At 42.4% G+C, this 14,799-nt stretch overlaps 1 protein-coding gene across 1 annotated transcript; it reads left to right on the top strand.

Annotated features, from left to right (window-relative positions):
• The first annotated feature begins 53 nt into the window (after positions 1-53).
• siva1 (SIVA1, apoptosis-inducing factor) lies at positions 54-14,130 on the top strand. The gene is given in 4 exon segments (NM_001141207.3): positions 54-210; positions 11,177-11,368; positions 11,974-12,127; positions 13,948-14,130. Coding segments are annotated over 4 exon segments (516 nt in total). The 5' UTR covers positions 54-89; the 3' UTR covers positions 13,997-14,130.
• The last annotated feature ends 669 nt before the right edge of the window (positions 14,131-14,799 follow it).

Genomic DNA, 14,799 nt, shown 5'->3' with positions numbered 1-14,799 from the left:
TTTTCCGCTGAGGTAGCTGGCTATAAGAACTGTATTTTTTTCCTCTCTGTGTTGAAGCAAGCAACTTTGGACGCTTGTTCTTTGCAGAAATGACTAAAAGAGCGTATCCTTTCGCTGAGTCATTCTCATCACAGTATAAAATTCACGTTGGACAAAAGGAGTTGAATCATCACGGCGTATTTGGGAACACGTACAGACAAGAGGTCTACGGTAATGTTTGCTGGCTAGCTAACCAATTATTCAGCTATTCGCTAACTTAGCAATGCTAGCTAGCTGGCCCTACGCTGTTTGCTGTTGTTTAGCTAGTTTGTACCAGATAAAACTGTATTAGCTAGATTAGCTAGATTACACACTGTTAACTACGCCAAATATTCATTTCCAGTGATTAGCTACTTGATAGTAACGTTAGCTATATAGCTAATCCACCCACGACAGGCATTTCATGCAGTTTATGCCTTTGGTGGCTATTTCTAGGTAGCCACTACCTAGTAACAAGTCTAACAAATAGCTGGGTGAATCTTTAATCTAGACAACGTTAGGTGAATGTCCCATGCGCCACAGTACTGTAGTTAGCTAGCTAATACGAGGGACGTTTGAATTTGGCCATGCTTCCTGGCAGCTAGTTAACTATGGTGTCGTATTCTGTCACCTAGTCAGAAGACCGTTACACAGAATGACCAACAGTATGTGGTCACCCGCTCGTCAAATCTCATTCAATGTCATGGGCATTAATATGAAGTTGCCCCCCCCCCCCCACCACCACCAAACTTTACAGTGGGCACTATGCATTCCGGCAGAACCTTCTCCTGGCATCGGTCAAACAAAAAGTGTGGAAGCTGCTTAGTTAGACTTCAGTGCGGCTTTTGACATTATCGATCATAGTCTGCTGCTGGAAACTTGTGTTATGGCTTTACACTTTAAAAAAAATTTTTTTATGTTTAATTATTATTTTTAATGATTTTTTAACGCCGATACCGATTATTGGAGTACCCAAAAAAGCCCATACCGATTAATCGTCTTTTTATTTATTTTTTATATATTTGTAATAATGACAATTACAACAATACTGAATGAACACTTTATTTTTATTTTAACTTAATATAATACATAAATAAAATTAATTTAGTCTCAAATAAATAATTTAATGTTTAAATAATGCAAAAACAGTGTTGGAGAAAGTAAAAGTGCAACCTGTGCCATGTAAAAAAAAATCAAACTATTAAGTTCCTTGCTCAGAACATGAGAACATATGAAAGCTGGTGGTTCCTTTTAACATGAGTCTTCAATATTACCAGGTAAAAAGTTTTAGGTTGTAGTTATTTTAGGACTATTTCTCTATACCATTTGTATTTCATATACTTTTGGATGTTCTTATAGGCACTATAGTATTGCCAGCCTAATTTCGGGAGTTGATGGGCTTGAAGTCATAAACAGCGCTGTGCTTCAAGCATTGCGAAGAGCTGCTGGCAAACGCAGGAAAGTGCTGTTTGAATGAATGCTTATGAGCCTGCTGCTGCCTACCACCGCTCAGTCAGACTGCTATATCAAATCATAGACTTAATTATAATATAATAAACACACAGAAATACGAGCCTTAGTTTCCGGATTTGGCCATATTAATGACCTATCATTTCGAAAACAAAATGTTTATTCTTTCAATGAAATACGGAATCATTCCATATTTTATCAAACGGGTGGTATCCATAAGTCTAAATATTGCACAACCTTCAATGTTATAATTATGTCAAATTCTGTAAAATTAATTAGTCTTTGTAAGGAAGAAATGGTCTTCACACAGTTCAATGAGCCAGGTGGCCCAAACTGCTGCATATACCCAGACTCTGCTTGCACTGAACGCAAGAGGAGTGGCACAATTTCCCTAGGTAATATTGCCTGCTAACATGAATTTCTTAACTAAATATGGAAGTTAAAAAATATATATACTTGTGTATTGCTTTTAAGAAAGGCATTGATGTTTATGGTTAGGTACATTGGTGCAATGATTGTGCTTTCTTCGCGAATGCGCTTTTGTTAAATCATCACCCGTTTGGCAAAGTTGAAGTAGGCTGTGATTCGACGATAAATGAACAGGCACTGCATTGATTATATGCAACGCAGGACAAGCTAGTTAAACTAGTAATATCATCAACCATGTGTAGTTAACTAGTGATTTAAAAAAAAAAAAAAAAATTATTCATATAAGATGTTTAATGCTAGCTAGCAACTTACCTTGGTTCCTTGCTGCACTCGAGTAACAGGTGGTCAGCCTGCCACGCAGTCTCCTCGTGGATTGCAATGTAATCGGTGTCCAAAAAATGCAGATTGCCGACTATGACAACCTGAAATCGGCCATGCCGATTAATCGGTTGACCTCTACTTTACATCCCCTGCTATATTGTGGATAAAGAGTTACCTGTCTAACAGAACAGAAGGTGTTCTTTAATGGAAGCCTCCCTGATAGTCCAGGTATAATCAGGAATTCCCTAGGGCAGCTGTCTAAGCCCATTACTTGTTTCAATCTCTACTAATGACATGCCACAGGCTTTGAGTAAAGCCAGTGTGTCTATGTATGCGGATGACTAAAAGCTCTACATGTCAGCGACTGAAATGACTGCAACACTCAACAAAGAGTTGCAGTTAGTTTCAGAGTGGGCGGCAAGGAATAAGTTGGTCCTAAATATTTTTAAAACTAAAAGCATTGTATTTGGGACAAATCATTTACTTAAACCTTAACTACATCTTGTAATACATTTGGAAATTTAGCAAATTGGGGAGGCTAAACTGCTTGGAGTAATCCTGGATTGTCATTGTCAACATGTTGATACAACAGTAGCTAAGATGGGGACAAGTCTGTCCTTAATAAAGGACTGCTCTACCTTAACAGCACTATCAACAAGGCAGGTCCTACCGGCCCTAGTTTTGTCGCACCTGGACTACTGTTCAGTCGTGTGGTCAGGTGCCACAAAGGATTTAGGAAAATTGCTATTGTCTCAGAACAGGGCAGCATGGCTGGACCTTGGATGTACACAGAGCTAATATTAATATGAATGTCAGTCTCTCCTGGTTAAAGTGGAGGAGAGATTGACTTAATCACTACTTGTATTGACATGTTGAAAGCACTGCACTGTCTGTTTTGAACTACTGGCGCACAGCTCGGACACCCATGCATACCCCACAAGAGGTCTCTTCAGTCCAGAACAGACTATGGGAGGCACACAGTACCTCAGAGCTATGACTACATGGAACTCTATTCCACATCAAGTAACTGATGCAAACAGTAAAATTTAGATTTAAAAACGCCTTATGGAACAGTGGGGACTGACGCAACAGAGACATGCATACACATGATAACGTAAACTATACACGTACACATGGATTTTTGTACTGTCTGTGGTGGAGTAGGGGCCTGAGGGTACAGTGTTGTGAATGTATTAGAATGTTTTTAAGATTATTAACTGCCTTAATTTTGATGGACCGCCTTAATTTTGTTGGACCGCAGGAACAATAGCTGCTTCCTTGGCAGCAGCTAATGGGGATCCATAATAAATACAGACTCAGATTTGTCCATCGGACTGCCAGATGGTGAGAACGCGTTTCCACTGCTCCAGAGTCCAATGGCGGCAAGCTTTACACCACTCCAGCCGACGCTTGGCATTGTGCATGGTGATCTTAGGCTTATGCGGCTGCTCGGCCATGGAAACCAATTTCATGAAGCTCCCGACCAACAGTTATTGTCTTAACGTTGCTTCCAGAAGCTGCATGGAACTCGGTAGTGAGTGAAACTGAGGACCGACTACTTTTACGCACTTCAGCCCTCAGCGCTCCTGTTCTGTGTGCTTGCGTGGCCTACCACTTCGCGACTGAGTTGTTGCTCTTTAGGTGTTTCCACTTCACAATAACTGCACTTACAGTTGACCGGGGAAGCTCTAGCAGGGCAGAGATTTGACGAACTGACTTGTTGAAAAGGTGGCATCATATGATGGTGCCACGTTGAGTCAGAGCTCTTCAGTAAGTCCTGTCAACGTTTGTCTACACCTATCAAACTTTATTTGCCAAATGCACCGAATACAACAAGTCTAGACTTTACCGTGAAATGCTTACTTACAAGCCCTTAACCAACAGTGCAGTTCAAAAAGAAAATATTTACCAAGTAGGCTAAAATAAAAAGTAGTAATAACAATAACTAGGATATATACAGGGGGCACCGGTACTGAGTCAGTGTGCAGGGGTACAGGCTAGTTGAGGTAATCTGTACATGTAGGTGGGGGTGAAGTGACTATGCATAGGTAACAAATAAACAACGAGAAGCAGCTGTGTAATGTAAATTATGAATTGTTCTGCAGTCTAATGGCTTGGGGGTAGAATCTTTTGAGGAGCCTTTTGGTCCTGGACTTGGCACTCCGGTACCGCTTGCCGTGCGGTAGCAGAGAACAGTCTAAGACTTGGGTGACTGGAGTCTCTGACAATTGTATGGGCTTTCCTGACACCGCCTAGTATATAGGTCCTGGATGGCAGGAAGCTTGGCCCCAGTGATGTACTGGGCCGTACGCACTACCCTCTGTAGTGCCATACGGTCAGATGCCGAGCAGTTGCCATACCAGGCAATGATGCAACAGGTCAGGATTAGAGGTCGACCAATTAATCGGAATGGCAAATTAATCAGGGCCGATTTCAAGTTTCCATAACAATCGGTAATCGGTATTTTTGGCCACCGGTTTAAAAAATGTTAAATTTATTTTTTAAACTAGGCAAGTCGGTTAAACACATTCTTATTTTCAATGACGGCCTAGGAACGTTGGGTTAACTGCCTTGTTCAGGGGCAGAACGACATTTTTACCTTGTCAGCTTGAGGATTCAATCTTGCAACCTTACGGTTAACTAGTCCAACACTCTAACCACCTGCTTTACATTGCACTCCACGAGGAGCCTGCCTGTTATGCGAATGCCGTAAGAAGCCACGGTAAGTTGCTAGCTAGCATTAAACTTATCTTATAAAAAACAATCAATCATAATCACTAGTTAACTACACATGGTTGCTATTACTAGTTTATCTAGCCTGTCCTGCGTTGCATATAATCGGTGCGCATTCGCGAAAAAAGACTGTCGTTGCTCCAAAGTGTACCTAACCATAAACATCAATGTCTTTCTTAAAATCAATACACAAGTATATATTTTTAAACCTGCATATTTAGTTAATATTGCCTGCTAACATTAATTTATTTTAACTAGGGAAAATGTGTCACCTCTGCAACAGTCAGGGTACATGCAGCAGTTTGGGCCAATCGTTGCACGACTGTACCTAACCATAAACATCTATGCCTTTCTTAAAATCAATACACAGAAGTATATTTTTAAACCTTCATATTTAGCTAAAAGAAATCCAGGTTAGCGGGCAATATTAACCAGGTGAAATTGTCAGTTCTCTTGCGTTCATTGCACGCAGAGTCATGGTATATGCAACAGTTTGGGCCGCCTTGCTCGTTGCGAACTAATTTGCCAGAATTGTACGTAATTATGACATTGAAAGTTGTGCAATGTAACAGGAATATTTAGACTTAGGGATGCCACCCGTTAGATAAAATGCAGAACGGTTCCGTATTTCACTGAAAAAATAAAAAAATTGTTTTCGAGAGTTTCCGGATTCGACCATATTAATGACCTAAGGCTCGTATTTCTGTGTGTTATTATATTATCATTAAGTCTATGATTTGGTAGAGCAGTCTGACTGAGCGGTGGTTGGCACCAGCAGGCTCGTAAGCATTCATTCAAAACAGCACTTTCGTGCGTTTGCCAGCAGCCCTTCGCAATGCATTGCGCTGTTTATGACTTCAAGCCTGTCAACTCCCAAGATTAGGCTGGTGTAACTGATGTGAAATGGCTAGCTAGTTAGCGGGTGCACGCTAATAGCGTTTCAAACGTCACTCGCTCTGAGACTTGGAGTAGTCGTTTCCCTTGCTCTGCATGGGTAACGCTGCTTTGAGGGTGGCTGTTGTCGATGTGTTCCTGGTTCGAGCCCAGGTAGGAGCAAGGAGAGGGACGGAAGCTATACTGTTACACTGACAATACTAAAGTGCCTATAAGAACATCCAATAGTCAAAGGTATATGAAATACAAATCGTATAGAGAGAAATAGTCGTATAATAACTACAACCTAAAACTTCTTACCTGGGAATATTGAAGACTCATGTTAAAAGGAACCACCAGCTTTCATAGGTTCTCATGTTCTGAGAAAGGAACTTAAACGTTAGCTTTTTTTACATGGCACATACTGCACTTTTACTTTCTTCTCCACCTTGTTTTTGCATTATTTAAACCAAATTGAACATGTTTCATTTATTTGAGGCTAAATTGATTTTATTGATGTATTATATTAAGTTAGTGTTCATTCAGTATTGTAATTGTCATTATTACAAAGAAATATAAAATCGGCCGATTTAATCGGTATCGGCTTTTTTGCCCCCCCCCCCAATAATCGGCATCGGCGTTGAAAAATCATAATCGGTCGACCTCTAGTCAGGATGCTCTCGATGGTGCAGCTGTAGAACCTTTTTGAGGATCTGGGGCCCCATACCAAATCTTTTCCGTTTCCTGAGGGGGGAGAAGGTTTTGTCGTGCCCTCTTCACGACTATCTTGGTATGTTTGGACCATGACATTTCAGTGACGTCGACACCAAGGAACTTGAAGCTCTCAACCTGCTCCACTGCAGCCCGTCAATGTTAATGGGGGCCTGTTCGGCCCGCCTTTTCCTGTAGTCCATGATCCGCTCCTTTGTCTTGCTCACATTGAGGGAGAGGTTGTTGTCCTGGCACCACACTGCCAGTTCTCTGACCACCTCCTTATAGGCCGTCTCATCGTTGTTGGTGATCAGGCCTACCACTGTGTCGTCAGCAAACTTAATGATGGTGTTGGAGTCGTGTTTGGCCACGCAGTTGTGGGTGAACAGGGAATACAGGAGGAGGGGACTACAGGAGGGGACTAAGTACACACCCCTGTGGGGCCCCAGTGTTGAGGATCAGAGTGGCAGATGTTGCTTACTCTTTCCACCTGGGGGCTTCCCGTCAGGAAGTCCAGGATCCAGTTGCAGAGGGAGGTGATTAGTCCCAGGGTCCTTAGCTTAGTGGTGAGCTTTCTATGCACTATGGTGTTGAACACTGAGCTGTAGTCAATGAGCAGCATTCTCAGATAGGTGTTCCTTTTGTCCAGGTGGGAAAGGGCAGTGTGGAGTGCGATTGAGATTGCGTCATCTGTTGGGGCAGTATGCGAATTGGAGTGGGTCTAGGGTGTCCGGGAGGATGCTGTTATGAGCCATGACCAGCCTTTCAAAGCACTTCATGGCTGACTGGAGTGCCACGGGGCGGTAATCATTTAGGCAGGTTACCTTTGCTTCCTTGGGCACAGGGACTCGGGTGGTCCGCTTCAAACATGTAGGTATTTCAGACTCGGTCAGGGAGAGGATGAAAATGTCATTGAAGACACTTGACAGTTGGTTCGCATGCTTTGAGTACACGTCCTGGTAATCAGTCTGGCCCAGCGGCTTTGAATGTTTACCTGTTTTAAAGGTTTTGTTCACATCGGCTACCGAGAGAATTATCACAGTCATCCAGAACAGCTGGTGCGCTCGTGCATGTTTCAGTGTTGCTTGCCTCAAAGCGAGCATAAAAGGCATTTAGCTTGTCTGGTAGTCTCACGTCACTGGGCAGCTCGCATCTGGGTTTCCCTTTTGTAATCCGTAATAGTTTTCAAGCCCTGCCACATCCGATGAACGTCAGAGCCGGTGTAGTAGGATTCAGTCTTAATCCTGTATTGATGCTTTGCTTGTTTGATGGTTCGTCCCGCTCCTTGAAAGCGGCAGCTGTAGCCTTTAGCTTGATGCGGATGTTGCCTGTAATCCATGGCTTCTGGTTGGGATATGTATGTACAGTCAATGTGGGGACGACGTCATCGATGCACTTATTGATGAAGCTGGTGACTGACTGGGGTGGTTTATTCCTCAATGCCATTGGATGAATCCCGGAACGTATTCCAGTCTGTGCTAGCAAAACAGTCCTGTAGTGTAGCATCCGCGTCATCTGACCACTTCCGTATTGAGCAAGTCGCTGGTACTTCTTGCTTTAGTTTTTGCTTGTAAGCAGGAATCGGGAGGATGGAATTATGGTCAGATTTTCCAAATGGAGGGAGAATTTTGTATGCATCTCTGTGGAGTAAAGGTGGTCTAGGATTATTTTTTTTCCCCTGGTTGCATGTGACATGCTGGTAAAAATTTGGTGAAACCGCTTCTGGGTGAACATTTTCTTCTTTGCTTTATGGCCTTAGAGTTGGTTGAGAGCGGTCTTAGTGCCAGCTTCGCTTTGTGGTGGTAAAACATAGACGGCTACGAATAATGTGGTCGATAGCTTATCATAAGGTACTCTACCTCATGCGAGAAATACCTTGAGACTTCTTTAATATTAGACATTGCGCACCAGCTGTTATTGACAAAGACACACCCCCACCCCTCGTCTTACCAGAGGTAGCATCTCTCTTCTGCCGGTGCTTGGAAAATCCCGCCAGCTCTATATTGTCAGTTTCTTCGTTCAGCCACGTCTCAGTGAAACATAAGAACTGCTGAAGGGGGGCGTAGTTAGCCTGCAGAGTTCTGTCCTACTATCCAGGTCTATGCCCAAACCGTTAGAGCTACTACTTTAAAAAATCCATCTCTCCAGAAATAAGTCCCTCACTGTTGCTGCTTGTTATAGAACCCCCCTCAGCTCCCAGCTGTGCCCTGGACACCATATGTGAATTGATTGCCCCCATCTATCTTCAGAGTTCGTACTGTTAGGTGACCTAAGCTGGGATATGCTTAACACCCTGGCCGTCCTACAATCTAAGCTAGATGCCCTCAACCTCACACAAATTATCAAGGAACCTACCAGGTACAACCCCAAATCCGTAAACATGGGCACCGTCATAGATATCCTCCTGACCAAATTGCCCTCTAAATACACCTCTGCTGATTTCAACCAGGATTTCAGCGATCACTGCCTCATTGCTTGTGTCTGTTATAGGTCTGCGGTCAAACAACCACCCCTCATCACTGTCAAACGCTCCCTAAAACACTTTCTAATCGACCTGGCCCGGGTATCCTGGAAGGATATTGACCTCATCCCGTGAGAGGATGCCTCGTTGTTCTTCAAAAGTGCCTTCCTCACCATCTTAAATAAGCATGCCCCTTTCAAAAAATGTAGAACTAAGAACAGATATAGCCCTTGGTTCTCTCCAGACTTGACTGCTTTGACCAGCACATAAACATCCTGTGGCCCACTGCACTAGCTTCTAATAGTCCCCGCGATATGCAACTTTTCAGGGAAGTCAGGAACCAATATACACAGTCAGTTAGGAAAGCAAAGGCTAGCTTTTTCAAATAGAAATTTGTTTCCTGCAGCACTAATTGCAAAATGTTTTGTGACACTAAAGTCCATGGAGAATAAGCGCACCTCAGCTGTCCATTGCACTGAGGCTAGGAAACACCTTCGCCACCAATAAATCCACGATAATCGAATTTCAGTAAGCCTTCTTCTACGGCTGGCCATGCTTTCCACCTGGCTATCCCTACCTCGGCCAACATCTCAGCACCCCCTGCAGCAGCTTTCCCAAGCCCTCCACTGAAATTGTTGCAACCACTATTACTAGCTTGTTCAACTGCTCTTAACCTCTCTAGGATAGGTGGCACCAAATCGTCCCACCTACGTAACAGCCAGTGTAATCCCGTCGCGTTATTCAAAAACCTTAGAAATGCTATTACTTCAATTTCTCAACATATGACTATTTTACACCGTTTTTAAAGACAAGACTCTTGTTAATCTAACCACATTGTCCGATTTCAAAAAGGCTTTACAACGAAAGCAAAACATTAGATTATGTCAGGAGAGTACCCAGCCAGAAATAATCACACACCCATTTTTCAAGCTAGCATATAATGTCACAAAAACCAAAACCACAGCTAAATGCAGCACTAACCTTTGATCTTCATCAGATGACACTCCTTGGACATTATGTTATACAATACATGCATGTTTTGTTCAATCAAGTTCATATTTATATCAAAAACCAGCTTTTTACATTAGCATGTGACGTTCAGAACTAGCAAACATACCGAAAACTTCCGGTGAATTTACTAAATTACTCACGATAAACGTTCACAAAAAACATAATTATTTTAAGAATTATAGATACAGAACTCCTTTATGCAATCGCGGTGTCAGATTTTAAAATGGCTTTTTGGCAAAAGCACATTTTGCAATATTCTGAGTAGATATCTCGCCATCACGGGCTAGCTAATTTGACACCCACCATGTTTGGCGTTCACTAAACTCAGAATTACTATAAGAAAAATTGGATTACCTTTGCTGTTCTTCGTCAGAATGCACTCCCAGGACTTCTACTTCAACCACAAATGTTGTTTTGGTTCAAAATAATCCATAGTTATGTTCAAATATCCTCTGTTTTGTCCGTGCGTTCAGGTCCCTATCCGAACGGTGACGCACGGACGCATGTCGTGACGACAAATTTCAAAATATTCCATTACCGTACTTTGAAGCATGTCAAACGCTGTTTAAAATCCATTTTTATGCGATTTTTCTCGTAAAATAGCGATAATATTCCGACCGGGACACGTTGTTTTCGTTCAAAGACTGAAAGAAGAAAACGGTGTCTACACGTGCACGCACGCTCCCGTGTTATTGTGCTCAGATCGACCACTTCCCAAATGCGCTACTGTTTTTCAGCCAGGGACTGCAGAGTCATCATTCCCCGTTCTGGCGCCTTCTGAGAGCCTATGGGAGCCTTAGAAAATGCCACGTTACAGCAGAGATCCTCTGTTTTCGATAAAGAGGCTATGGAAGGCCAAGAAATGGTCAGAGGGCACTTCCTGTATAGAATCTTCTCAGGTTTTGGCCTGCCATATGAGTTCTGTTATACTCAGACACCATTCAAACAATTTTAGAAACTTTAGGGTGTTTTCTATCCAAATCAAACAATTTATATGCATATTCTAGTTTCTGGGCAGGTGTAATAACCAGATTAAATCGGGAACGTTTTTTTATCCGGACGTGAAAATACTGCCCCCTACCCAAGAGGTTAAATAAAAATAATAAACCGCTAATATGTGTTACTACTCTCTCGGCACCTCTCTTCCAGAAAAGACAAAGGACATGCTCTTCAATGGTACCAAAGCTGTCATGGGGAAAATCTGGAATATAGATGCAGAGAAGTGCTCAGCAATACAGCCATCGGGGTCAGGTATGAAACCTGATGTGAGCCAGACACTCCTGAGGGGACAGACCCTGATTGGGCAGGATGGCAAACTACAGAGAACTACACCTGTTCAAGGTAATGAGCTTCTCATGTAAACTGCAACCTTTCACCCACATCTGAGAATGGGCTTAAGGGAAACCACTATCAAACTTGGAATTGCCATTCCAACTTCATTTCAGGAAATTATTACTGTTTAGTACAGGGGTGTCAAACTGCTGGTTGCGTTTAAAAAAATAAAATGTGTCCAATAAGACTTAAACTAGGGCCGGGACAATACCAGTATCGCAACATTTTCTGGGATGTAAAAAATGAACACCGCCGATGACCGGGTCCTTTAAAAACGTTCTGTATGTAAATATTTTGCCATGGGTTGTAAAATAAGTTTTTGCAACTCTGGATGACATGTTTGTTTCAACATTAGGGCTGTTTTTCCTAAAGAAGTTAAATCCACTTTGTGTTTTGTTTCCTTGCCGCGATACTGGTATTGTCCCGGCCCTATATACAACCAGTTGATCTGATTTTCAGGCTCATCTGTGACCTTACAGGGGAGTGTGAACCCACAGATACTTGGCTCTCTGTAATGCGTTTGACACCTGTGCTTTAGTACATGAGACTGACACTTGCCCACAATTGGGATAGTTTGACACATTTCCAGAATGGTCTGTGTGTGGTTGTCTCAGGTTCAGCGTTGGCTCCAGTGGGGTGCTGTGTGTGTCAGAAGGCCCAGGGCACCAGGAGGCCGTGCTCCCAGTGTGACCGCCCAGCCTGCCCCTCCTGCATCCAGCAGTGTGCCAGCTGCTCCAGATCCTGCTGCTCTGTCTGCACCGTCATCGAGTAAGTGACACTCCTCACCCTTCTCCTTTCATCCACTGAATTTGTCCTTTTTTTGAGTCAGAGGGAGCATCTCCGAGTTGAGTAAAAATGGCAAGCACTGCATCTATTGCGAATTCGCTATCGTAGTGTAATGACCTCAGGAAGTCGTAAATGATTTCCAGGGTATATGGAGTTCTCGACTTTATTCTCAACACGGTACCGTGTGGGCAACGCCAAATCTAATGAAATCAACAGGAAGCTCACTTTGTCAGGATGTACTAAAGGGGCAGAACAATAAACGGCATGGTCATATAACGGAACCTGCACTGCCCGCCTGCGGCCTGGCACAAATATTCCAGGCATTCCTGTGGTTGGCAGGATGACTGGCAGACGGGACTAGAGCTGGGCGACATATTGAATTTGTTTTTGCTCAATATCCAAAATGCCTGTATCGCAAGAATCAAGGTTTCTTTGAATTCATGTTCATGCATTTTATATTGGCTTCTCGTATTTTTGGTCTCGCCGCCTTCACTCCTGTGCTGTGCACCTTCCCATTTACACCAGAGTTCTGTATATAATGACGAGATGATCATGTCTCCGCCCTAACAATGAAAGCCGTTGTCCCAAAGGCACGTGACAAGCTTAGGTCCAAAATAAGCCCATAGAAACGCATTGGGCTTATTTTGGCGAGTGAAACCTCTCGCTTCGCCTCTTCCTTTGTTTACACACCAAGCCCCTCCCCCTGCAACTCACACTAACAAAATTGAGAGGTTACCTCTTCCCCTCTGACAAGTGGTTTCAATTCGCTATTTGCGTGAGATTTGGTCCAACAATCGGTCATGGACACCGAAACAGATTGAGACATTATTTTACTGTAATAGAACATTTTCTTTCTAACAATACGTGTTTGTCTCAACTACTCAAATTGCGCGCAGAGCACACATTACTAAAACAGGAGTATCAATGAACATTGATTCTGGAAATGTAATGCTCAGTTTGTCACATTGCTGTACCGCTAGCAGCATTTTAGTCTGACTGTTATACTGTATAGTCTGTTTTATAAATGTGCAATAAGCATAACACTACTGTAAGGATTTGGCAACACGTTCTCATTCTGAGAAATAAGGTAGGCCTCTTGATTTTTACATCTGAACAAAGTGGACAGTCTAGCATGCTGTTCCGTTGGAGACGTGTGTTCATAACAATTCAACTGTTCTGCCTCGTTAGCTAGCAAACAGATCCAAGTTGGTTAAACTTGAAATATAAAGTTTAGCTGGCTACTAACTAGCACGTGTACTTGAGATTGCGACATGTTAATTTTCTATGCCTGCTACAATAAATTAGTCATTATTAGTGAATGTGCATTATGCGTGGTTTTGTTTTTAAATTTGTAACTGGGTGTTTTCATAGACTTGAAAGCCACATCAGTGATTATTGCAAAAAAGCAGGTTAAACTAATTTGATAGAATAAATTGATTAGTGAGGCTTATTTAGCTTAATTTCACACACCTTGAATTCATTAGATTATTGCTGTCTGAAAGGCCTTGTATTTGAGCTTTAATTGTACAAGAGAGCTTATTTAGTAAGTCTCTAGTGAATTGCCTACAAGTAAAAAAAAAACATTTAAATCAGATTTTTCGGCCATATCACCCAGCCCTAGACTGGACTCTGCAAAACCCTGCATAACTGGTACATGTGCACTGACAACACAGGCACAACTTTCCATGAGGGTACCTATGATGGTATGCAGTATTTTGATTTAAGCAAGCAGCACAGAGCATCTAATGTCTCCTGCACTTTATTTAGCCTGTTACTCATTGTTTTCTCTTTATCCTCCTCAGCTACAGTGGACAGTATGATCAAGTGCTGTGCTGTGGCTGCGCATCATAACTGGACATGGAGAAAATCAAGGATTGTTTTTATACATTTTAGTTGTCATTTCACATTAAATGTTAACTCTCAAATGTTATACATGTGTATTTTTGTATATATGTTTGTGGAATAAATACTTTGCTTGCTTTCTACTTTGCTTGTCATGCACAGCTTACATACAGCTCTCATGAATGTTCAATTTCAATCATGACTTCTTATGCTGCCAGTAACAGAAGTGTAGGTAGATCAAGGTTCCACCAAGTAGTAATCTAGTGGACCAGCAGGTGGCAGCATACATCAAGGCCTGATTCAGACTCAGCTGGGAAACGATTCCTGCGACTGCTAAATACACTGGCAACGCTTTTTTTTTTTTTTTTGCCTTCAATCACTGACTGATTTCAGGGTCACTTATTCTCTGGGTAATTGTTACCAGTCTAACAGGATTCAGTCATGTCACCCAGGCCCTAGCCTGCTCCCTTGGACACTTGTGTAAATCATAATGGATTGTAATACTCTAAAACCTGGATAAGGCACTAAAGCCAGTGCAAAATGCACCTGCTAAATCTTGACTAGAATCTCAAATGTGGTCATATTACTCCAGTACTAGCATCTACGCTGGCTTCCAGTTATGGCTAAGGCTGATTTCATGGTTTTCCTGTTAACTTACAAAGCATTTCATTGACTTGCTAAGATTTGGTCCTGCCGTACATACACGTACTCTACGGTTATAGATGCAGGCCTCATTGTTCCTACAATTTCTAAGCAAACAACTGGAGGAATGGCTCTTTCCTATAGAGCTCCTTTCTTATGGAATGGTCTGC

The sequence above is a fragment of the Salmo salar genome, chromosome 01 (genome assembly GCF_965601325.2).
Source record: "Salmo salar chromosome 01, fSalSal1, whole genome shotgun sequence".
Classification (NCBI taxonomy): Eukaryota; Metazoa; Chordata; class Actinopteri; order Salmoniformes; family Salmonidae; genus Salmo; species Salmo salar.
The sequence above is the reverse complement of the archived record's forward strand: the minus strand, read 5'-3'. Positions and strand labels throughout refer to the sequence as shown.